This window comes from Petromyzon marinus, chromosome 74 (assembly GCF_048934315.1).
Source record: "Petromyzon marinus isolate PM22_M1 ecotype Great Lakes invasive population chromosome 74, UKy_Petmar_22M1.pri1.0, whole genome shotgun sequence".
NCBI lineage: Eukaryota > Metazoa > Chordata > Hyperoartia > Petromyzontiformes > Petromyzontidae > Petromyzon > Petromyzon marinus.
Genome location: NC_133740.1, coordinates 7936083 through 7961774, shown reverse-complemented (window position 1 = coordinate 7961774; position 25692 = coordinate 7936083). Strand labels below are relative to the sequence as shown.

General features: G+C 53.5%; 1 protein-coding gene across 5 annotated transcripts; it reads right to left on the bottom strand.

Annotated features, from left to right (window-relative positions):
• Positions 1 to 1228: 1228 nt before the first annotated feature.
• LOC116958234 (uncharacterized) lies at positions 1229 to 24915 on the bottom strand. 5 transcript variants are annotated; one of them, XM_076056066.1, is made up of 5 exons: positions 24844 to 24915; positions 15776 to 15919; positions 13674 to 13820; positions 10485 to 10685; positions 1229 to 5264 (listed from the first exon to the last, which is right to left on the bottom strand). In XM_076056066.1, the coding sequence occupies exons 2-5, from the start codon at positions 15825 to 15827 to the stop codon at positions 4294 to 4296; spliced, it is 1371 nt and encodes a 456-aa protein (XP_075912181.1). In that variant the 5' UTR covers positions 15828 to 15919; positions 24844 to 24915; the 3' UTR covers positions 1229 to 4293. The 5 variants fall into 5 exon arrangements, with proteins under 5 accessions (XP_075912181.1, XP_075912178.1, XP_075912177.1 ...); XM_076056063.1 differs by having other exon boundaries at positions 13674 to 13799; positions 24721 to 24895; XM_076056062.1 differs by having other exon boundaries at positions 24721 to 24893.
• Between the last annotated feature and the right edge of the window lie 777 nt (positions 24916 to 25692).

Here is a 25692-nt window from a genome sequence, read left to right as displayed (position 1 = left end):
CCTCCCCCCTCCTACTTCCTCCCTCCCCCTCCCCCCTCCTACTTCCTCCCTCCCCCCTCCTCCTTCCTCCCTCCCCCTCCCCCCTCCTCCTCCCTCCCCCCTCTTACTTCCTCCCGCCCCCTCCCCCCCCTTCTTTCTCTCTCCCCCTCCCCCCTTCTTTCTCCCTCCCCCCTCCTACTTCCTCCCCCTCCTACTTTCTCCCTCCCCCCTCCTACTTGCTCTTTCCCCTCCTACTTCCTCATTCAACTACCCACTCATTCACTCACTCACCCACTCATTCACTCACACACTCACTCACCCACCCACTCACCCACCCAAACACTCACCCACTCATTCACTCACCCAACCACTCATTCACTCACCCACCCACTCATTCACTCACCCACTCACCCACCCACCCACTGAAGCACCCACTAATTCATTGACCACTCATTCACTCACCCACTAATTGACCCACCCACTCATTCACTCACGCACCCACCCATTCATCCACCCACCCACCCACTCACCCACCCACACATTCCCCACCCACCCATTCATCCACCCACTCACCCACTCAAGCACCCACTAATTCATTGACCACTCATTCACTCACCCACTAATTGACCCACCCACTCATTCACTCACGCACCCACCCATTCATCCACCCATTCATCCACCCACCCACCCAACCACCCACACATTCCCCACCCATTCATCCACCCACACATTCCCCACCCACCCATTCATCCACCCACTCACCCACCCACCCACGCACTCGTTCCTTTGCCAAGCCGCTCCATCACCCACGAGGGTTGTTTGACAATCGTCTGGGAATCGGCATCCGTGTGGTCAAGTTGCCAGGAGTTGAGTTGGACCGAGCTGAGAGACCCCACCTGGCTTGAACAAGACCGATCGAGCTCAAGTGAGCCTTACCTGGTATAAAAATACGAAAAAAAAATTCAAACATTTTTCTGAAATATCTTAGTTTAGAATGACCGAATCCGGCACGTGGACCCAGCCAAAAAAAGGTGGCCGTTTTTTAAAAAAATGTCTTGCTGTGGTTTTCACACCTGATGATGATTGCTTGTGTTGCAGTCGAAACGTCGTGAGAATTTTTTATCGTTTTATATTTTTTATCATTTCATTGTTTCCCTATCTACGCGGTGGTGACTTTACCGAAAGAACCAAGAATGTGAATCCCTGCGTTCACGAAAGCTTTAAATCAAAAGATGCCAGTTTAGGGAACGTTCTTTGGTATCACGAGATTTATTTCAATCACTGCTTCCACGTACAAAGACAAATATCTACCACGCGCCCCCCCCCGCCCCCCCAACAGATATGTTTGGGGGCAAGTTCTGCTAGCCACTCGGATCGCCCTGTGAAGGCTGCCGGTACTGTGGCACGCGAGAGGGGGTGGGTGGCCAGCATCCACGCCCGGCCGCCTTTGTCTTCCCCCCAGTGGCGATGTTTACTACTACACACCACGGCACCAGGTACTCGCTTGAGGCCGAGTTGACCTACAGGGGGGGGGGGAGGGGAGGCCCACGACCGGTTTAGATAATCGACACCGGGTGTTTGGTGGCCGTGTGCGGGAATCGAATTCGGGCCTCTTGCTGGGTTCGTAACGCAGCGTAGCACTAGCTGCTGCATCACCGCTCCCCACGCAGAGACACACGCACAGACACACACACACCGCACAGACACACACACACACCGCACAGACACACACACACACCGCACAGACACACACACACAGACACCGCACAGACACAAACACGCAGACACCGCCACACACGCAGACACCGCACAGACACCGCACAGACACACGCACACACACACACACAGACACCGCACAGACACAAACACGCAGACACCGCACAGACACCGCACAGACACACGGTATACACACACACACACCGCACACAGACACACACAGACACCGCAAAGACACACCCGCACAAACACACACACACGCAGACACCGCCACACATACCGCACAGACACACAGACACCGCACAGACACTGCACAGACACCGCACAGACACACACGCATCAACCCACGTGCACAAGATACATTCGCCGTCAACGTCCAGTGCATTTGACAAGGGAGTGGGCCGTGTGCGGTGGATGGTAGGGGGGGCTCAGTGGTTACAAATCGATCCCAAGGGGACAGAGTGGCGGCCCTGGACCGATTCTATCCCCCGGCACTCCTCCAACCTCACTCGCGCGCGCTCCGGCCAAACCATCCCTCCTGGCTCCTCTCACTCGTCGTGGTTGATGGTGGGGGGGGGGCAGAGAGAGAGGGCGGGGGGGGTCAGCTGACCACGGCGTGCCGCGCCATCGGCGAGTCCGCCGCCGGTAACCCTTCACGGGACGTCGCCGCGTGCCTCCGAACCTTAACGCCGCCGCCGCTGCTGCTGCCCCCGCGAACCGCGTCCCTGCTGCAACGCAACACGGTCCCAGGTTCATCGTCACTTGAATCAGGTGGCGGCGATGGGGTGGAGGTGACGGCGGCGGCGGCGTTTTACGATGGAGACAATGATGACGGCGATGATGGTGGCGTTTTACGATGGAGACAATGATGACGGTGATGATGGTGACGATGGTGGCGTTTTACGATGGAGACAATGATGACGGTGATGATGGTGGCGTTTTACGATGGAGACAATGATGATGGTGATGGCGGTGATGATGGTGGCGTTTTACGATGGAGACAATGATGACGGTGATGACGGCGATGATGGTGGCGTTTTACGATGGAGACAATGATGACGGTGATGACGGCGATGGCGGCGACGATGGTGGCGTTTTACGATGGAGACAATGATGACGGCGATGATGGTGGCGTTTTACGATGAAGACAATGATGACGGTGATGATGGCGATGATGGTGGCGTTTTACGATGGAGACAATGATGATGGTGATGACGGTGATGATGGTGGCGTTTTACGATGGAGACAATGATGACGGTGATGACGGCGATGATGGTGGCGTTTTACGATGAAGAAAATGATGACGGTGATGATGGTGGCGTTTTACGATTAAGACAATGATGATGGTGATGACGGCGATGGCGGCGATGATGGTGGCGTTTTACGATGGAGACGATGATGATTATGATGACGACGACGACAATGGTGATCATTCGGACTGCAAGATACTGGAAATTTAATGCATGGTGCATACATTCATATATTAACGCAAGATTCTTACACTTCTTAGGGCTTAAAGAGACCCCACACGGACTAACATAGGCACCTGCAGAAGGACGCTGCGTCCACAGACTCAGAGGGGGTCCCCATAGATACACACAGAAGCCACAGATTCACACAGAGACCCACAGACTTACACGGAACCCATAGACTTACTTACACAACATCCACAGACTCAGGGGTCCCATAGACTTACACAGAACCCATAGATTCACACAGAGACCTATAGATTCACACAGGTCCTCCATAGACACACACAGAAGCCACAGATTGACACAGAGACCCATAGACTTACACAGAACCCATAGATTCACACAGAGACCTATAGATTCACACAGGTCCCCCATAGACACACACAGAAACCACAGATTCACACAGAGACCCATAGACTTACACAGAACCCATAGATTCACACAGAGACCTATAGATTCACACAGGTGCCCCATAGACTCACACAGAAGCCACAGATTCACACAGAGACCCATAGATTCACACAGAGACCTATAGATTCACACAGGTCCCCCATAGACTCACACAGGTCCCCCATAGACTTGCGCAGGTCCCATAGACTTGCCATGTGACCCAACAGGGCTTACTTTAAAAGCGACGAAGTTGCCACGTGCGATAGCGAGAGTGATACTCGCCGTGTCGTGCCGTGCCGTGCCGGGGAACTGAAATTAAGCCTTGGCCGGCGATAACGATCGCGGTGACGACAGTCACGGTGACGACGATCACGGTGACGACGATCACGATGACGACGACGATCACGGCGACGACGATCGCGGTGACGACAGTCGCGGTGACGACGATCACGATGATGACGACGATCACGGCGACGACGATCGCGGTGACGGTGACGACGACGACGATCGCGGTGACGACGATCACGATGACGACGACGATCGCGGCGACGACGATCGCGGTGATGACAGTCGCGGTGACGACGATCACGATGATGACGACGATCACGGCGACGACGATCGCGGTGACGGTGACGACGACGACGATCGCGGTGACGACGATCACGATGACGACAGTCACGGTGACGACGATGATCGCGGTGACGACAGTCACGGTGACGACGACGACGGCGACCTATCAGGGCGACCCCTCGGGCTGCACGGGCAGCACCACGGTGGCCACGCGGCTCCACAGCCCCGCAAACTTGTCCAGGTCGAGCCTCGGCCCCACGAGCGCCCGCCGCAGCGACGCGTAAACCCGGTCCGTGAAATCCCGCAGGGCCCGGCAGCTCCCCTCGCCGGCCTCCCCGACGCCGGAGGCCTCCCCGCCGCCGGAGGCCTCCCCGCCACCGCCGCCGCCGCCGCCGCCGGCGTCGAGCAGCACCGTGAAGACGATGAGCGCGCGCTTGAACTTAGCCGTCTCGTGGTCGCAGTACGCGTACAGCATGAGCGTCGACGCCGGCGGCAGCCGCTCCAGCCGCACGAGCGCCACGCCGGCGCCGCCGGCGCCCAGCGCCGACCGCAGCCGCTCGTCCAACGCCAGCTTGGCCTCGTCGCCCGACATCCCCGACAGTTCCGCGCCGCTCAGCGTCACCGTCGCCCGCGGGCCGCCGCCGCCGCCGCCGCCGCCGCCGCCGCGGCCGTCGCCCTCGGCGGCGGCGGCGGCCGCGGCGTCGCCGTAGGCCGCCGCCAGGCCGGCCGCCAGACCCTCGGCGGCGCGGAGGCCCCGGGGGCCCGACGCCAGCAGCAGCGTCGCCGGCTGGCTCGGCGTGCCGGGGTCGCCGTCGGCCAGCGCGGCCAGGTGGCGCCGCAGGGTGATGTTGACGCGGCGCCACAGCTCGTCGCACTGCGAGGGGTGGCGCCGGCGGGCGGCTTCGAGGCGCTCGCCGAACACCGCCGAGTGCGGGGGCTCCGGCGCGCCGGGGCGCCCGGCGGCCCCCGGCGACCCGCGGCCGCGGCCGGCTCCTGCGGACCACCACCACCACCAGGCCGCCGCCGCCAACACCGCCAACGCCGCCAACGTCACGCCCGCCAGCAGCAGCGGCGGCCGCGGTGGCCGCGGCGGCCCGTCCCTGCCGCCGGAGGCGGCCTCCTTGGCGGCCGATGGCCCTGCGGAAGGTGGGGGTGTGGGTGCAGGAAGAAATCCCGATTTGTTTATTACTGGAGGAATCCGACGAGCGATAAAGCTCTTGTTCGCACGTGTCCGGTAGGTGGACGGGGGTGTGGGGAAATGGAGGGGCGCATCACACACAGAGACCCACAGACTCACGCACACACACAGAGACCCATAGACTCACCACACAGAGACCCACAGACTCACCACACAGAGACTCACAGACTCATCACACAGAGACTCACAGACTTACCACACAGAGACCCACAGACTCACCACACAGAGACTCACAGACGTACACACACAGAGACCCACACAGACTCACACACACAGAGACCCACAGGCTCACACACACACAGAGACCCACACAGACTCACCACACACACAGAGACCCACAGACTCACACACACAGAGACCCACACAGACCCACACACACACAGACCCACACAGACTCTCACACACACAGAGACCCACACAGACTCACACACACATAGAGACCCACACAGACTCACACACACATAGAGACCCACAGGCTCACACACACAGAGACTCACAGACTCACCACACACACAGAGACTCACAGACTCACCACACACACAGAGACTCACAGACTCACCTCACACACAGAGACTCACAGACTAACCACACACACAGAGACCCACAGACTCACACACACACAGAGACCCACAGACTCACACACACAGAGACCCACACAGACTCACACACACACAGAGACCCACACAGACTCACACACACACAGAGACCCACACAGACTCACACACACACAGAGACCCACACAGACTCACACACACACACAGAGACCCACACAGACTCACCACACACACAGAGACCCACACAGACTCACACACACAGACCCACACAGACTCACACACACAGAGACCCACAGGCTCACACACACAGAGACCCACAGGCTCACACACACAGAGACCCACAGACTCACCACACACACAGAGATCCACACAGACTCACCACACACACAGAGACCCACAGACTCACAACACACAGAGACCCACACACACACAGACCCACACAGACTCACACACACAGACCCACAGAGACTCACACACACAGACCCACACAGACTCACACACATAGAGACCCACACAGACTCACACACATAGAGACCCACAGGCTCACACACACAGAGACCCACAGACTCACCACACACACAGAGACCCACAGACTCACCACACACACAGAGACCCACAGACTCACCACACACACAGAGACCCACAGACTCACACACACACAGAGACCCACAGACTCACACACACAGAGACCCACAAACTCACACACACACAGACCCACACAGACTCACACACACAGACCCACACAGACTCACACACATAGAGACCCACAGGCTCACACACACAGAGACCCACAGGCTCACACACACAGAGACCCACAGACTCGCCACACACACAGACCCACAGACTCGCCACACACACAGACACCCACAGGCTCACACACACAGAGACCCACAGGCTCACACACACAGAGACCCACAGACTCACCACACACACAGAGACCCACACAGACTCACACACACACACAGACCCACACAGACTCACACACACACACAGACCCACACAGACTCACACACACACACAGACCCACACACACACACACAGAGACCCACACAGACTCACCACACACACAGAGACCCACACAGACTCACACACACAGACCCACACAGACTCACACACACAGACCCACACAGACTCACACACACAGACCCACACAGACTCACACACACAGACCCACACAGACTCACACACATAGAGACCCACAGGCTCACACACACACAGAGACTCACAGACTCACCACACACACAGAGACCCACAGACTCACACACACACACAGAGACCCACAGGCTCACACACACAGAGACCCACACAGACTCACCACACACACAGAGACCCACACAGACACACACACACAGAGACCCACACAGACTCACCACACACACAGAGACCCACACACTCACCACACACACAGAGACCCACACAGACTCACCACACACACAGAGACCCACACAGACTCACACACACAGACCCACACAGACTCACACACACAGACCCACACAGACTCACACACACAGACCCACACAGACTCACACACACAGACCCACACAGACTCACACACATAGAGACCCACAGGCTCACACACACAGAGACCCACAGACTCACCACACACACAGAGACCCACAGACTCACACACACACAGAGACCCACAGACTCACACACACACAGAGACCCACACAGACTCACACACACAAAGACCCACACAGACACACACACACACAGAGACCCACACAGACTCACACACACAAAGACCCACACAGACACACACACACAGAGACCCACACAGACTCACCACACACACAGAGACCCACACAGACTCACCACACACACAGAGACCCACACAGACTCACCACACACACAGAGACCCACACAGACTCACACACACAGACCCACACAGACTCACACACACAGACCCACACAGACTCACACACACAGAGACCCACACAGACTCACACACACAGAGACCCACACAGACTCACACACACACAGAGACCCACACAGACTCACACACACACAGAGACCCACACAGACTCACACACACACAGAGACTCACACAGACTCACACACACACAGAGACCCACACAGACTCACACACACACAGAGACCCACACAGACTCACACACACAGAGACTCACACAGACTCACACACACAGACCCACACAGACTCACACACACAGACCCACACAGACTCACACACACAGACCCACACAGACTCACACACACAGACCCACACAGACTCACACACACAGACCCACACAGACTCACACACATAGAGACCCACAGGCTCACACACACACAGAGACTCACAGACTCACCACACACACAGAGACCCACAGGCTCACACACACAGAGACCCACACAGACTCACACACACAGAGACCCACACAGACTCACACACACACAGAGACCCACACAGACACACACACACAGAGACCCACACAGACTCACCACACACACAGAGACCCACACAGACTCACCACACACACAGAGACCCACACAGACTCACCACACACACAGAGACCCACACAAACTCACACACACACACAGAGACCCACACAAACTCACACACACAGACCCACACAGACTCACACACACAGACCCACACAGACTCACACACACAGACCCACACAGACTCACACACATAGAGACCCACAGGCTCACACACACAGAGACCCACAGACTCACCACACACACAGAGACCCACAGACTCACACACACACAGAGACCCACAGACTCACACACACACAGAGACCCACACAGACTCACACACACAAAGACCCACACAGACACACACACAGAGACCCACACAGACTCACCACACACACAGAGACCCACACAGACTCACCACACACACAGAGACCCACACAGACTCACACACACAGACCCACACAGACTCACACACACAGACCCACACAGACTCACACACACAGAGACCCACACAGACTCACACACACACAGTGACCCACACAGACTCACACACACACAGTGACCCACACAGACTCACACACACACAGAGACCCACACAGACTCACACACACACAGAGACCCACACAGACTCACACACACACAGAGACTCACACAGACTCACACACACACAGAGACCCACACAGACTCACCACACACACAGAGACCCACACAGACTCACACACACACAGAGACCCACACAGACTCACACACACACAGAGACCCACACAGACTCACACACACACAGAGACCCACACAGACTCACACACACACAGAGACCCACACAGACTCACCACACACACAGAGACCCACACAGACTCACACACACAGACCCACACAGACTCACACACACAGAGACCCACAGGCTCACACACATAGAGACCCACAGGCTCACACACACAGAGACCCACAGACTCACCACACACACAGAGATCCACACAGACTCACCACACACACAGAGACCCACAGACTCACAACACACAGAGACCCACACACACAGAGACCCACAGACTCACACACACAGACCCACACAGACTCACACACACACAGACCCACACAGACTCACACACACACAGAGACCCACACAGACTCACCACACACACAGAGACCCACACAGAATCACCACACACACAGAGACCCACACAGACTCACACACACAGACCCACACAGACTCACACACACAGAGACCCACAGGCTCACACACATAGAGACCCACAGGCTCACACACACAGAGACCCACAGACTCACCACACACACAGAGACCCACAGACTCACACACACAGAGACCCACAGACTCACCACACACACAGAGACCCACAGGCTCACACACACAGAGACCCACAGACTCACCCACACAGAGACCCACACAGACTCACCACACACACAGAGACCCACACAGACTCACCACACACACAGAGACCCACACAGACTCACCACACACACAGAGACCCACACAGACTCACCACACACACAGAGACCCACACAGACTCACACACACACAGAGACCCACACAGACTCACACACACAGACTCACACACACAGACCCACACAGACCCACACACACAGACCCACACACACAGACCCACACACACAGACCCACACAGACTCACACACACAGACCCACACAGACTCACACACACAGACCCACACACACAGACCCACACAGACTCACACACACAGACCCACACAGACTCACACACACAGACCCACACAGACTCACACACATAGAGACCCACAGACTCACACACAGAGACCCACACAGACTCACACACACACAGAGACCCACAGGCTCACACACACAGAGACCCACAGACTCACCACACACACAGAGACCCACAGGCTCACACACACACAGAGACCCACACAGACTCACCACACACACAGAGACCCACACAGACTCACACACACACACAGACCCACACAGACTCACACACACAGAGACCCACAGACTCACCACACACACAGAGACCCACACAGACTCACCACACACACAGAGACCCACACAGACTCACCACACACACAGAGACCCTGTCGCCACTTTGACCAAACTCCGACGCTAGGGAGACCCAACTGAACCCGGCAAACACCACCGCCCCTAACCGCACCACCACCACCACCACCGCCCCCCCCGACAACGCTTGCGCTCACTGCGACCGGCAGCCGGGACGTCCCGTCGGTCCCGGTAGCTGTGGCACCCGTCGCGCTTACGCTGCTGCTGCTGCTGCTGCCGCCGCCGCCGCTGCCGCTGTTGCTGCTGCTGCTGTTTCCGCTGTCTCATGCGCCCGCCGTCCAGTTCCGTCGACTCCACGTTGCGTTCGTCCTCCGAGAGGGTGCCGTTGTAGTCGGAGCCTGTCGACGCCACGGGCGGAGGGTGGTGGTGGTGGTGGGGGGGGGAGGGGGGGGGGGGCAAAGTCGTAACCACGACCGTCGGCTTACGACGTCAACATCGGCGAAACGTCACCGGGAGGAGGGGTTTGGTTTTTTGGTTTTTTTTGGGGTTGGGTTCGATGGCGTACAGAGAGACCGGAGCGGGGAGGAGTGTTTCTCCCCACAACTCTGCGCCAGCTGTCGCCTGACGAGATTGTTGTTTTGATTTAAAGCTTTCGTGACTGCAGCAATTCACATTCTTGGCTCTTTCGGTAAAGTCACCACGTTGAAGGGAAACAATAAAATAATCAAAAATATATATATAAAACAATAAAAAAAATTCTCACGACGTTTCGACCGTTTGCGTCATGGTCGAAACGTCGTGAGAATTTTTTTATTGTTTCATATATAGATTTTATTATTTTATTGTTTCCCTTCAACGTGGTGACTTTACCGAAAGAGCTAAGAATATGAGGTTGTTGTTGTGGTTGTTGTTGTTGCTGTTGGGATTACCGGCCAAACGCCACGGCCACTACTCGAATTGTAAATTGTTGCTGCGGGTTTAACTCCCCCAACACACAACAACCGGTATAGTGCCGAACCAAGTAACCGGGTGGCCACGTTTGGTTCTTGGTGACACAAACCCTGAACACCGATTGGCCGTGCCGTCGTGGTGGTAGCGGCGGCGGTGGCGGGTTTCACGACACGTTTATATATTCACGCGGTCTAATTTAAACGACAACAAAAAAACCTCTATTGTGGATGGTATTGGTCGCATGTCAAATCAACACCGACATCAACGTCGTTGAGTGGCGGCGACGTCGCCACGGCAGCCTGTGCCAGGCTGGGTTCACTTTGACACCTTCACGTGACGTGTCGAAAGGCTCTTGCTGCTGCTGGCAGGAGGAGGTCACGTGACAAACCCAGGTGGTGCCATGGGGCTGACCGAGATGACCTGGCATAACGCACCACCTGTGCCCCCCCCCCCCTACTGTGCCAGGCTAGGTGCAGGAGGTGGTCACGTGACAAACCCAGGTGGTGCCATGGGGCTGACCGAGATGACCTGGCATAACGCACCACCTGTGCCCCCCCCCTACTGTGCCAGGCTAGGTGCAGGAGGAGGTCACGTGACAAACCCAGGTGGTGCCCTGGGGCTGACCGAGATGACCTGGCATAATGCACCACCTGTGCCCCCCTTACTGTGCCAGGCTAGGTGCAGGAGGAGGTCACGTGACAAACCCAGGTGGTGCCCTGGGGCTGACCGAGATGACCTGGCATAACGCACCACCTGTGCCCCCCCCCTACTGTGCCAGGCTAGGTGCAGGAGGAGGTCACGTGACAAACCCAGGTGGTGCCATGGGGCTGACCGAGATGACCTGGCATAACGGACCACCTGTGCTTCCCCTACTGTGCCAGGCTAGGTGCAGGGAGGAGGTCACGTGACAAACCCAGGTGGTGCCATGGGGCTGACCGAGATGACCTGGCATAATGCACCACCTGTGCTTCCCCTACTGTGCCAGGCTAGGTGCAGGGAGGAGGTCATGTGACAAACCCAGGTGGTGCCATGGGGCTGACCGAGATGACCTGGCATAAGGCACCACCTGTGCTTCCCCTACTGTGCCAGGCTAGGTGCAGGAGGAGGTCACGTGACAAACCCAGGTGGTTCCATGGGGCTGACCGAGATGACCTGGCATAATGCACCACCTGTGCTTCCCCTACTGTGCCAGGCTAGGTGCAGGAGGTCACGTGACAAACCCAGGTGGTGCCATGGGGCTGACCGAGATGACTGGCATAACGCACCACCTGTGCCCCATGCACTGTGCCAGGCTAGGTGCAGGAGGAGGTCATGTGACAAACCCAGGTGTTGCCATGAGGTTGACCGAGATGACCTGGCATAACGCACCACCTGTGCTTCCCCTACTGTGCCAGGCTAGGTGCAGGAGGTCACGTGACAAACCCAGGTGGTGCGCCATGGGGCTGACCGAGATGACCTGGCATAATGCACCACCTGTGCCCCCCTTACTGTGCCAGGCTAGGTGCAGGAGGAGGTCACGTGACAAACCCAGGTGGTTCCATGGGGCTGACCGAGATGACCTGGCATAACGCACCACCTGTGCTTCCCCTACTGTGCCAGGCTAGGTGCAGGGAGGAGGTCACGTGACAAACCCAGGTGGTTCCATAGGGCTGACCGAGATGACCTGGCATAATGCACCACCTGTGCTTCCCCTACTGTGCCAGGCTAGGTGCAGGGAGGAGGTCACGTGACAAACCCAGGTGGTGCCCTGGGGCTGACCGAGATGACCTGGCATAACGCACCACCTGTGCCCCATGCACTGTGCCCACTACTCGCTGTGTTTTAGCCGCCGCGTGCCGCTACGCCCGCTATTACGCGGCCAGCCCCACGCCACTCCCAGCCGCCTTTGTCTCCCTTAGTGGCGACGCTCACACACCGCACCAGGTAAATCGTTCGAGGCCGAGTCGACCTAGGGGAGAGGCTCACGACCGGTTTAGATTATGTAGATCAGTGGTCACCTACGCCGAAGACAAAGATGCCCCGCGTAGCCCAAACAGACTGCCGGGGCAAGTGCTGTTAGCGTGCGGCAGCACCAATGAAGGCTGACACGGCACGCGAGAGGGGGCGGGGGGTGGCCAGCTCCATGCCCGGCCGCCTTTGTCTCCCTCATGGCGACGTTCACACACCGCACCAGCTGCTCATTTGAGGCCGAGTCAACCTAGGGGAGTGGCCCAGGTCGGCCTCGGAAAAATCGTCACCGGTGCTGGTCGCGAGCGGGGAAATCGAACTCGGGCCGCCGAGTTTGTAGCACCACCACCACCGCCAACATCGCCGCCGCTAAATCGGCGCGCGACCACCATCACCACCACCGCCACGATCACCGGCACCACCAACACCACCGCCACCACCGAATTGCCCCCGCCCCCGCCCACCCCTCCCCCCAACCAATCCTTCACCTTTTCCCGTATCGGCTTTGGTGTATTGTTGCCAAGCATCTGTTTCGCTCTCCTCTCCGGCCTCCAATTTGTCTCCATCGCCGTGCTCCATCTCGCTCGCGTTGGCCCATCCCGAGGGCGCGGGGCCTGAACGTCGCAATTGGAAATCTGCATTCAAAACAAACACGCATACACACACACACGCACACATAGAAGCACACACACACAAGCACACACAAACAAACACAAACACACATACAAGCACACAAATACACATACAAACAAACATGCACACATACATACAAGCATACAAACAAGCACACAAACAAACACATACAAGCACACATACAAACAAGCACACAAACAAACATACACAAACAAGCATACAAACAAACACGCACACACACACATACACACACACACACAAACAAAAACGCACACACACGCACAAACCGCGATGAAGGAGTTGGTTTTTTTTGGGTCGGGGTTTGGATCGCGCCAAAACGCAAACATTGTCGTAACCCTCCACCACCCGACGCAAGCCGGCCCGGGTTTTGGCGATGACATTGACCAGCATCAAGGTCGGGCGATTTGCCAGACTAAGGGGGCTACGACACATTTGTACTTCACGCGATGGACCCTTTGTTCTGAATGATATTGGTCATTCTTCGTGATAAACAAACTAAAAACTATGAAAACGAACTGATGTTAAGAGTCTCAATCATCCGCGCCTACGCTGGGGGGGGGGGTGGGGATAATCCAAAAGTAGAACCATTTCCCGCGGATCTTTGCCTAAAAACCACTGCAAAAATGTGTAAGCTACGTTTCAGTTAAGAAAGTTAAGGTTGGGTCGAGGCTCAAAAGGAAGCCGTTCCTTGCTGTGGACCAATCAGTTTCAAGGACAATGCATACATTTTGATTAAAAACTTTCGTGACTGCAGGGATTCACATTCTTGGTTCTTTCGGTAAAGTCACCACCACGTAGAAGGGAAACAATAAAATAATAAAAATATAAAACAATTATTTTATTGTTTCTCTTCTACGTGACTTTACCGAAAGAACCAAGAATATAACGCATATATTATCATGGCATGTACTTTATTTGCATTTTGACTGCAAGTATTGTGGTTCATGCACGCATGAATCACCTAGTGATAAGGTTTCAGTTTTGTTGCCGGAAAAAAAATGGGGAAAAACCCTATTATTTTAAAATTAAGTTTGTTAATGAACAAAGCCACAAATTCGCTGCAAAGAATGTGTACCGGTCTCGGTTTCATCACAAGAGTGCGTACACGCGCACACACTTAAAAAGAGGTTTGAAAACTCACGATTTAAAGTTCAAACGAAAACCACGCTTTCCGTTCCCCTGCCATCACACGGTCCCGCAAATAAATAAATACATAAATAAAGAGCTCGCGAAATAAACGGTCGGGATAAATCGCTCAACAAAAAAATCCGCATCGCCACCGACAATTTCCATCATTTACCCATTCGGCACGGAACGAAAGCAAACGATCGACCGACCGACTGACTGACCGATTGACCGATTGACCGACGGATTGAGGAGCTCAGCGATGATGACAACAACAACAATAACAACAATAACAACAACAATAACAACACTTTCCTGGCTCCCGCCCAGCAGAAGACTCGGGCCCCACCGGGCGGACGACAAGCAGAGCCACGCCGATCAACATCAACCAAACTCCGCCAACCCGCCCCGCGTAAAGAGATTGCAACTACTGTACTGTAGAGGGCGATGGCGTGGATTCGAGATTGACCGCAGCGACGTGCATGGACTTGTAATACGCATGTCCAAGAATGGCAATATCGGCACCTCCACCGTCAACGCACCACGACCACCGTCGGTCCCACCGCCACCGTCAACGCACCACGACCTCAAATCGGCGCCGCCACCAACGCCACCACAACCACCCCCGACGATCACCGCCAACTCCACTAACCACCAGCGATCAAGGGAACCACCATCGAGCACCCTCCATCGCCGCCAACGACACACCACGACCACCATCCGCTTCGGCGGCGGCGCCACCACCACCCACCACCGCCACCGACCATCACAGACCCCAGCACCCACCGCACAGCCAACACCAACCTCTCACCTGTCGGTGCAGGCAACTCGTCATCCGAATTTTCCAAACTTCCTCCATCCATCTCCCCCTCCTCCCCCTCCTCGTCCACCTCCTCCCCACCCTGGCTGATGTCCTCCCGTGGCGGCTTCACCTTCGTGCGATGCCGGGAGGGGCCTGAAAACCAGGAGCACGGGGGGGGGGGGGGCGGGGGGGCAAGCCGAAACGGGAACCGTCGATCGATCGATCTTTTACTTCGCGTGCCGATAAATTCGGCCTCGACAAAGTGGCCATCGGCGCCGGATCACGGCGGAACGGGCGACGGTCTCGGAGGCGGTAGGGGCGCGACACACGGAGCACATGGCAATGAGAAGATGGCGAGGTGTTGACTACCTCGCCTGGTGCACAGGAGGTCGTGGGTTCGATCCCGACTCTGACAACGCCTGCTGCTGCTGCTGTAGATTTGGAGTCTGCGTCTCTCTCGCATCATCATCACGGTGGCTAGGAGATGTTAACTACCTCGCCTGGTGTACAGGAGGGCGTGGGTTCGATCCCGACCCCGACAACACCTGCTGTATATTTGGAGTTTGCATGTAGCGAGATGTTAACTACCTCGCCTGGTGTACAGGAGGTCGTGGGTTCGATCCCGACCCCGACAACACCTGCTGTATATTTGGAGTTTGCGTGTAGCGAGATGTTAACTACCTCGCCTGGTGTACAGGAGGTCGTGGGTTCGATCCCGACCCTGACGATGCCTGCTGCTGCTGCTGCATATTTGGAGTCTGCGTCTCTCTCTCATCATCATCACGGTGGCTAGGAGATGTTAACTACCTCGCCTGGTGTACAGGAGGTCGTGGGTTCGATCCCGACCCTGACGACGCCTGCTGCTGCTGTATATTTAGAGTTTGCGTGTCTCTGTCTGTCTCCTAGTAGTCCCGTGCGTTATTTTTCCGGGGTCCTCCGGCTCTCCCCTCCACATTGAGAATCAACGTCACGCGCTCAGAGCACTTGGCTGCTGCTATAAATTTCCACGTGATAAGCCACTTCAGTGAGCTACAATACACAATCCACTATACACTACACTCTATACTACAATACACTATACACTACACGGTACACACTCCACTATACACTACAATACACACTCCACTATATACAATACACTACACTGCAATACACACGACACTACGATACTAAACGGAAAACTAATATACTTTGAACCCCCTCACTATTAGCATGGTTGGCTACGTACGGTGCAAGCGCAGTTAGACATACAGCATACATAGACTCGTAGACACCCATAGACTCACCACACAGAGGCCTAGACTCATCACACAGAGACCCATAGACTCACCACACAGACACCCATATACTAATCACACAGAGACCCATAGACTCACCACACAGAGACCCATAGACTAATCACACAGAGACCCATAGACTCATCACAGAGAGACCCATAGCCTCACCACACGGAGACCCATAGCCTCACCACACGGAGACCCATAGACTCACCCACACAGAGACCCACAGACTCACCACACAGAGACCCATAGACTCACCACAAAGAGACCCAGACTCACCACACAGAAACCCATAGACTCACCACCCAGAGACCCATAGACTTACCACACAGAGACCCATAGACTCGCACAGAGACCCATAGACTCGCACAGAGACCCATAGACTCACCACACAGACACCCATAGACTCATACAGAGACCCATAGACTCACACAGAGACCCATAGACTCACCACCCAGAGACCCATAGACTCATCACAGAGAGACCCATAGACTCGCCACACAGAGACCCATAGACTCACCACACAGACCCATAGACTCACCACCCAGAGACCCATAGACTCACCACACAGAGACCCATAGGCTCATCACACAGAGACCCAGACTCACCACACAGAGGTCCATAGACTCACCACACAGAAACCCATAGACTCATTACATAGAGACCCAGACTAACCACACAGAAACCCACACTCACCACGCAGAGACCCATAGACTCACCACCCAGAGACCCATAGACTCACCACACAGAAACCCATAGACTCACCATCCAGAGACCCAGACTCACCACACAGAAACCCATAGACTCACCACCCAGAGACCCACAGACTCACCACACAGAGACCCAGACTAACCACACAGAAACCCATGGACTCACCACACAGAGGCCTAGACTCATCACACAGAGACCCATAGACTCACCACACAGAGACCCATATACTAATCACACAGAGACCCATAGACTCACCACATAGAGGCCTAGACTCATCACACAGACACCCATAGACTCATCGCACAGAGACCCATAGACTCATCATAGAGACCCATAGACTAATCACATAGAGACCCATAGACTCATCACAGAGAGACCCATAGCCTCACCACACGGAGACCCATAGACTCACCACACGGAGACCCATAGACTCACCACACGGAGACCATAGACTCACCCACACAGAGACCCACAGACTCACCACACAGAGACCCATAGACACACCACACAGAGACCCATAGACTAATCACATAGATACCATAGACTCATCACAGAGACCCATAGACTCACCACACAGAGACCCAGACTCACCACACAGAGACCCATAGACTCACCACACGGACCCATAGACTCACCACCCAGAGACCCATAGACTCACCACACAGAGACCCAGACTCACCACACAGAGGTCCATAGACTCACCACACAGAAACCTATAGACTCATCACACAGAGACCCAGACTAACCACACAGAAACCCACAGACTCACCACCCAGAGACCCATAGACTCACCACACAGAAACCCATAGACTCACCATCCAGAGACCCAGACTCACCACAAAGAAACCCATAGACTCACCACCCAGAGACCCACAGACTCACCACACAGAGACCCAGACTAACCACACAGAAACCCATAGACTCACCACGCAGAGACCCATAGACTCACCACACAGAGACCCATAGACTCACCACACAGAGACCCAGAGACTCACCACACAGAGACCCAGAGACTCACCACACAGAGACCCAGAGACTCACCACACAGAGACCCATAGACTCACCACACAGAGACCCATAGACTCACCACACAGAGACCCATAGACTCAACACACAGAGACCCAGAGACTCACCACCCAGAGACCCATATAATCACCACACAGAGACCCATAGACTCACCACGCAGAGACCCATAGACTCACCACACAGAGACCCATAGACTCACCACACAGAGACCCATAGACTCACCACACAGAAACCCATAGACTCACCACACAGAGACCCATAGACTCACCACACAGAAACCCATAGACTCACCACCCAGAGACCCATAGACTCACCACACAGAGACCCATAGACTCATCACACAGAAACCCATATACTCACCACACAGATACCCATAGACTCACCACACAGAGACCCATAGACTCACCACACAGAGACCCATAGACTCTTGTCCTTCCCCGGCGCCTCCGACGAGGACGGTCGGCTACGTAGGGCGCGAAAGAAGTTCAACGTGCATACGCTTACCTAATCCGGAATGAAACTCACTCAAAGAGGGGCTGCCACCTGCAGAGCTGGGGGTGTTGGGGGGGCTGAGGAAGGGCGAACAATGAGGTGGCGGTGAGCGTGGAGTGCTACAATGCCTCTGCAATGCCTGTGGTATCTGTAGCTAGCTCTGTCAAACATTAAACCACGGAGTGCATTATGGGAGGGACATGGAGGGGGTGGGTGTGTGTGTGTGTTTAATGTAATCACGTTGAGATGGCTGGGTGGCTCAAAGGGCAAAAAGCACCCTAGCTGGACACTGCAGAGGGGATAGGTACAAGTCCAGGTGTGAAGGCTCAAGCCCTTGGGGTACCAACGTGCAGCGGTTTGGTGATAACAGCACCCGTCATCACGACGACACACAGACTTGGAGAGAGACACACAGACTTAGAGAGAGACACACAGACTTAGAGAGAGACACACACAGACTTAGAGAGACACACACAGACTTAGAGAGACCCACACAGACTTAGAGAGACCCACACAGACTTAGAGAGAGACACACACAGACTTAGAGAGAGACACACAGACTTAGAGAGAGACACACAGACTTAGAGAGACACACATAGAGACACACAGACTTAGAGAGACAAACACAGACTTAGAGAGACCCACACAGACTTAGAGAGACACACACAGACTTAGAGAGACGCACACAGACTTAGAGAGACACACACAGACTTAGAGAGACACACAGACTTAGAAAGACCAACACAGACTTAGAGAGACCCACACAGACTTAGAGAGAGACACACAGACTTAGAAAGACCCACACAGACTTAGAGAGACACACACAGACTTAGAGAGACCCACACAGACTTAGAGAGACCCACACAGACTTAGAGAGACACACAGACTTAGAAAGACCCACACAGACTTAGAGAGACCCACAGACTTAGAGAGACACACAGACTTAGAGAGACACACACAGACTTAGATAGAGACACACAGACTTAGAGAGAGACACACAGACTTAGAGAGAGACACACAGACTTAGAGACACACACACAGACTTAGAGACACACACACAGACTTAGAGAGACACACACACAGACTTAGAGACACACACACAGACTTAGAGAGACACACACAGACTTAGAGACACACACACAGACTTAGAGAGACACACACAGACTTAGAGAGACCCACACAGACTTAGAGAGACACACACAGACTTAGAGAGAGACACAGACTTAGAGACCCACACAGACTTTGAGAGACCCACACAGACTTAGAGAGACGCACACAGACTTAGAGAGACGCACACAGAATTAGAGAGACACACACAGACTTAGAAAGACCCACACAGACTTTGAGAGACCCACACAGACTTAGAGAGACGCACACAGACTTAGAGAGACGCACACAGACTTAGAGAGACGCACACAGACTTAGAGAGACACACAGACTTAGAAAGACCCACACAGACTTAGAAAGACCCACACAGACTAAGAGAGACACACACAGACTTAGAGAGACACACAGACTTAGAGAGACCCACACAGACTTAGAAAGACCCACACAGACTTAGAGAGACCCACACAGACTTAGAGAGACCCACACAGACAGACTTAGAAAGACCCACAGACTTAGAGAGACACACAGACTTAGAGAGACACACACAGACTTAGATAGAGACACACAGACTTAGAGAGAGACACACAGACTTAGAGAGAGACACACAGACTTAGAGACACCCACACAGACTTAGAGAGACACACACACAGACTTAGAGAGACACACACAGACTTAGAGAGAGACACACAGACTTAGAAAGAGACACACAGACTTAGAAAGAGACACACAGACTTAGAGAGAGACACACAGACTTAGAGAGAGACACACAGACTTAGAGAGACACACAGACTTAGAGAGACACACACAGACTTAGAGAGACACACAGACTTAGAGAGACACACACAGACTTAGAGAGACACACACAGACTTAGAGAGACCCACACAGACTTAGAGAGACCCACACAGACTTAGAGAGACGCACACAGACTTAGAGAGACCCACACAGACTTAGAGAGACACACACAGACTTAGAGAGAGACACACACAGACTTAGAGAGAGACACACAGACTTAGAGAGAGACACACAGACTTAGAGAGAGACACACAGACTTAGAGAGAGACACACAGACTTAGAGAGACTCAGACTTAGAGAGACACACACAGACTTAGAGAGACTCAGACTTAGAGAGACACACACAGACTTAGAGAGACACACAGACTTAGAGAGACACACACAGACTTAGAGAGACACACACAGACTTAGAGAGACCCACACAGACTTAGAGAGACGCACACAGACTTAGAGAGACCCACACAGACTTAGAGAGAGACACACATACTTAGAGAGAGACACACAGACTTAGAGAGAGACACACAGACTTAGAGAGAGACACAGACTTAGAGAGAGACACAGACTTAGAGACCCACACAGACTTAGAGAGACCCACACAGACTTAGAGAGAGACACACAGACTTAGAGAGAGACACCCAGACTTAGAGAGAGACACACAGACTTAGAGAGAGACGCACAGACTTAGAGAGACACACATAGAAACACAGACTTAGAGAAACACACATAGACCCACACAGACTTAGAGAGACCCACAGACTTAGAGAGACACACAGACTTAGAGAGACACACAGACTTAGAGAGACACAGACTTAGAGAGACACAGACTTAGAGAGACACACAGACTTAGAGACACCCACACAGACTTAGAGACACCCACACAGACTTAGAGAGACACACACAGACTTAGAGAGACACACACAGACTTAGAGAGACACACACAGACTTAGAGACACCCACACAGACTTAGAGAGACACACACAGACTTAGAGAGACCCACACAGACTTAGAGAGACACACACAGACTTAGAGAGACACACACAGACTTAGAGAGACACACATAGAGACACACAGACTTAGAGAGACACACATAGAGACACACAAACTTAGAGAGACACACATAGAGACACAGACTTTGAGAGACCCACACAGACTTAGAGAGAGACACACAGACTTAGAGAGAGACACACAGACTTAGAGAGAGACACACAGACTTAGAGAGACCCACACAGAATTAGAGAGACTTACACAGACTTAGAGAGACCCACACAGACTTAGAGAGACGCACACAGACTTAGAGAGAGACACACATACTTAGAGAGAGACACACAGACTTAGAGAGAGACACACAGACTTAGAGAGAGACACAGACTTAGAGAGAGACACAGACTTAGAGACCCACACAGACTTAGAGAGACCCACACAGACTTAGAGAGAGACACACAGACTTAGAGAGAGACACCCAGACTTAGAGAGAGACACACAGACTTAGAGAGAGACGCACAGACTTAGAGAGACACACATAGAAACACAGACTTAGAGAAACACACATAGACCCACACAGACTTAGAGAGACCCACAGACTTAGAGAGACACACAGACTTAGAGAGACACACAGACTTAGAGAGACACAGACTTAGAGAGACACAGACTTAGAGAGACACACAGACTTAGAGACACCCACACAGACTTAGAGACACCCACACAGACTTAGAGAGACACACACAGACTTAGAGAGACACACACAGACTTAGAGACACCCACACAGACTTAGAGAGACACACACAGACTTAGAGAGACCCACACAGACTTAGAGAGACACACACAGACTTAGAGAGACACACACAGACTTAGAGAGACACACATAGAGACACACAGACTTAGAGAGACACACATAGAGACACACAAACTTAGAGAGACACACATAGAGACACAGACTTTGAGAGACCCACACAGACTTAGAGAGAGACACACAGACTTAGAGAGAGACACACAGACTTAGAGAGAGACACACAGACTTAGAGAGAGACACACAGACTTAGAGAGACCCACACAGAATTAGAGAGACTTACACAGACTTAGAGAGACCCACACAGACTTAGAGAGACACACATAGAGACACACAGACTTAGAGAGACACACATAGACCCACACAGACTTTGAGAGACACACACAGACTTTGAGAGACACACACAGACTTAGAGAGAGACACAGACTTAGAGAGAGACACAGACTTAGAGATAAACACAGACTTAGAGAGACCCACACAGACTTAGAGACACACACAGACTTAGAGAGACGCACACAGACTTAGAGAGACACAGACTTAGAGAGACACAGACTTAGAGAGACACAGACTTAGAGAGACACAGACTTAGAGAGACACAGACTTAGAGAGACACACACAGACTTAGAGACACCCACACAGACTTAGAGAGACACACACAGACTTAGAGAGACACACACAGACTTAGAAAGACCCACACAGACTTAGAAAGACCCACACAGACTTAGAGAGACACACACAGACTTAGAGAGACACACACAGACTTAGAGACACCCACACAGACTTAGAGAGACACACACAGACTTAGAGAGACACACACAGACTTAGAGAGAGACACAGACTTAGAGACCCACACAGACTTTGAGAGACCCACACAGACTTAGAGAGACGCACACAGACTTAGAGAGACGCACACAGACTTAGAGAGACACACAGACTTAGAGAGACACACAGACTTAGAAAGACCCACACAGACTTAGAAAGACCCACACAGACTTAGAAAGACCCACACAGACTTAGAAAGACCCACACAGACTTAGAAAGACCCACACAGACTTAGAGAGACACACACAGACTTAGAGAGACACACACAGACTTAGAGAGACACACACAGACTTAGAGACACCCACACAGACTTAGAGAGACACACACAGACTTAGAGAGACACACACAGACTTAGAGAGACACAGACTTAGAGGCTTACATAGAGACCCACACAGACTTACATAGAGACCCACACAGACTTACGAAGGTTTAGACACAAAGATTCCCAGAGATTAAAAAGTAATTTAATTCGGACTGCCTGCCCCCCGCACCTACGATTAGCGCCGGTTGGCTACGTACGGTGCGAAAGAAAGTTGAGCACACTGCACTGTACACATACACACACACCGCACTGTACACATACACACACCGTCACCGAAAGAGGAAGTAACGTGCCTTACCGATGAGAACGTCAATAACCTAAACAAAGGCTTGGCCACACATTTCCCTCAGGGGTTCAGTTTAAAGCAACACCTGAGGAATATTGCCCACGACTTTCCTCATCACCACCATCGTTTAACCGCAGTGGCAAGGGCCTCGGGCCTAGCATCGATACGAGACCACGGCCTCGCCTGGTTTCCCTACCCAACTCGGTGCGCCTAACCGCGGCGAAGCGACCTGCGTCCGCGTCCGTGCCGCCCGCATGTCCACGCACCCCCGTGCCCCGCCGCGCCTATCGATCCACCCGTTCTCGTGAACCTCGTGCCCCGTCACTCACTCTTGTCTCCCGCGACGCCCTGGCGTATGCCGCGTCTCGACGTGACGCCGGTCAGACTTTCCAGGTAAGCGTCCTTGCTCGCCGCTCCGCGCGTACGGGGCGGTGTCGTCGCCGCCATGTTACCTGGGGGAGACGACAGCGGGTGGATGCCCGGTCCGCCATCTTACGTAGGGTGGGGGGGGAGGTCACGTGGCGATCAGCAACGCCCCCCCCCTACCTCCGTAACCCCCCAAACCGTAGTAAGATGGCCGCCCTAAACGTAACTGCAGTATAAACACATTCCTTTTTTTTAATCGACATTGAGAGAAATACAAATTATTTTTACCGTTCGGATAGCTACAGACTTAGTGCAGCTTGGAAGCGAATCATTAAATAATACATTGTTTAAATGCATCAGTACCGCCTCCCGTATTGTGTACCCCCTCCCCCCCCCCGTGGTAAGATGGCCGCCATAAATTAAACTACAGTATAAACACCAAAAATCTGTAGAAATTGAGAGAAATAAAACTAATTTTAACCGTTCAGATAGCTACAGACTTAGTGCTGCTTGGAAGCGAATCATTAAATAATACTTTGTTTAAATGCAGTGTCTCAATAAATGCAAACCGCCACTTCTTTCAAATGTTGCTTGCCGTTGGTTTTTCACACCAGATGATGACCGTTTGCGTTATGGTCGAAACGTCGTGATAATTTTTTATAGTTTTTTATATATATTTTATTACTTTATTGTTTGCCTTCAACGTGACTTTACCGAAAGAGCGAAGAATATGCATTAGCACCGTTTCAATTTGGGCAAAAGAAATCGTAATGTTTGTCTGTTTGTACTTTGTAGGATGAACTTTGAGATTCATAAGGGAACGGGGTAACCAATAAGATATTAATTGGTCTGTAATACGGTAGGGCACTGATAAGGGGTTGACAGGTATATAGTGGTGAGTGTAGTGGTGAGTGTAGTAGTGCTGATTGTACTTG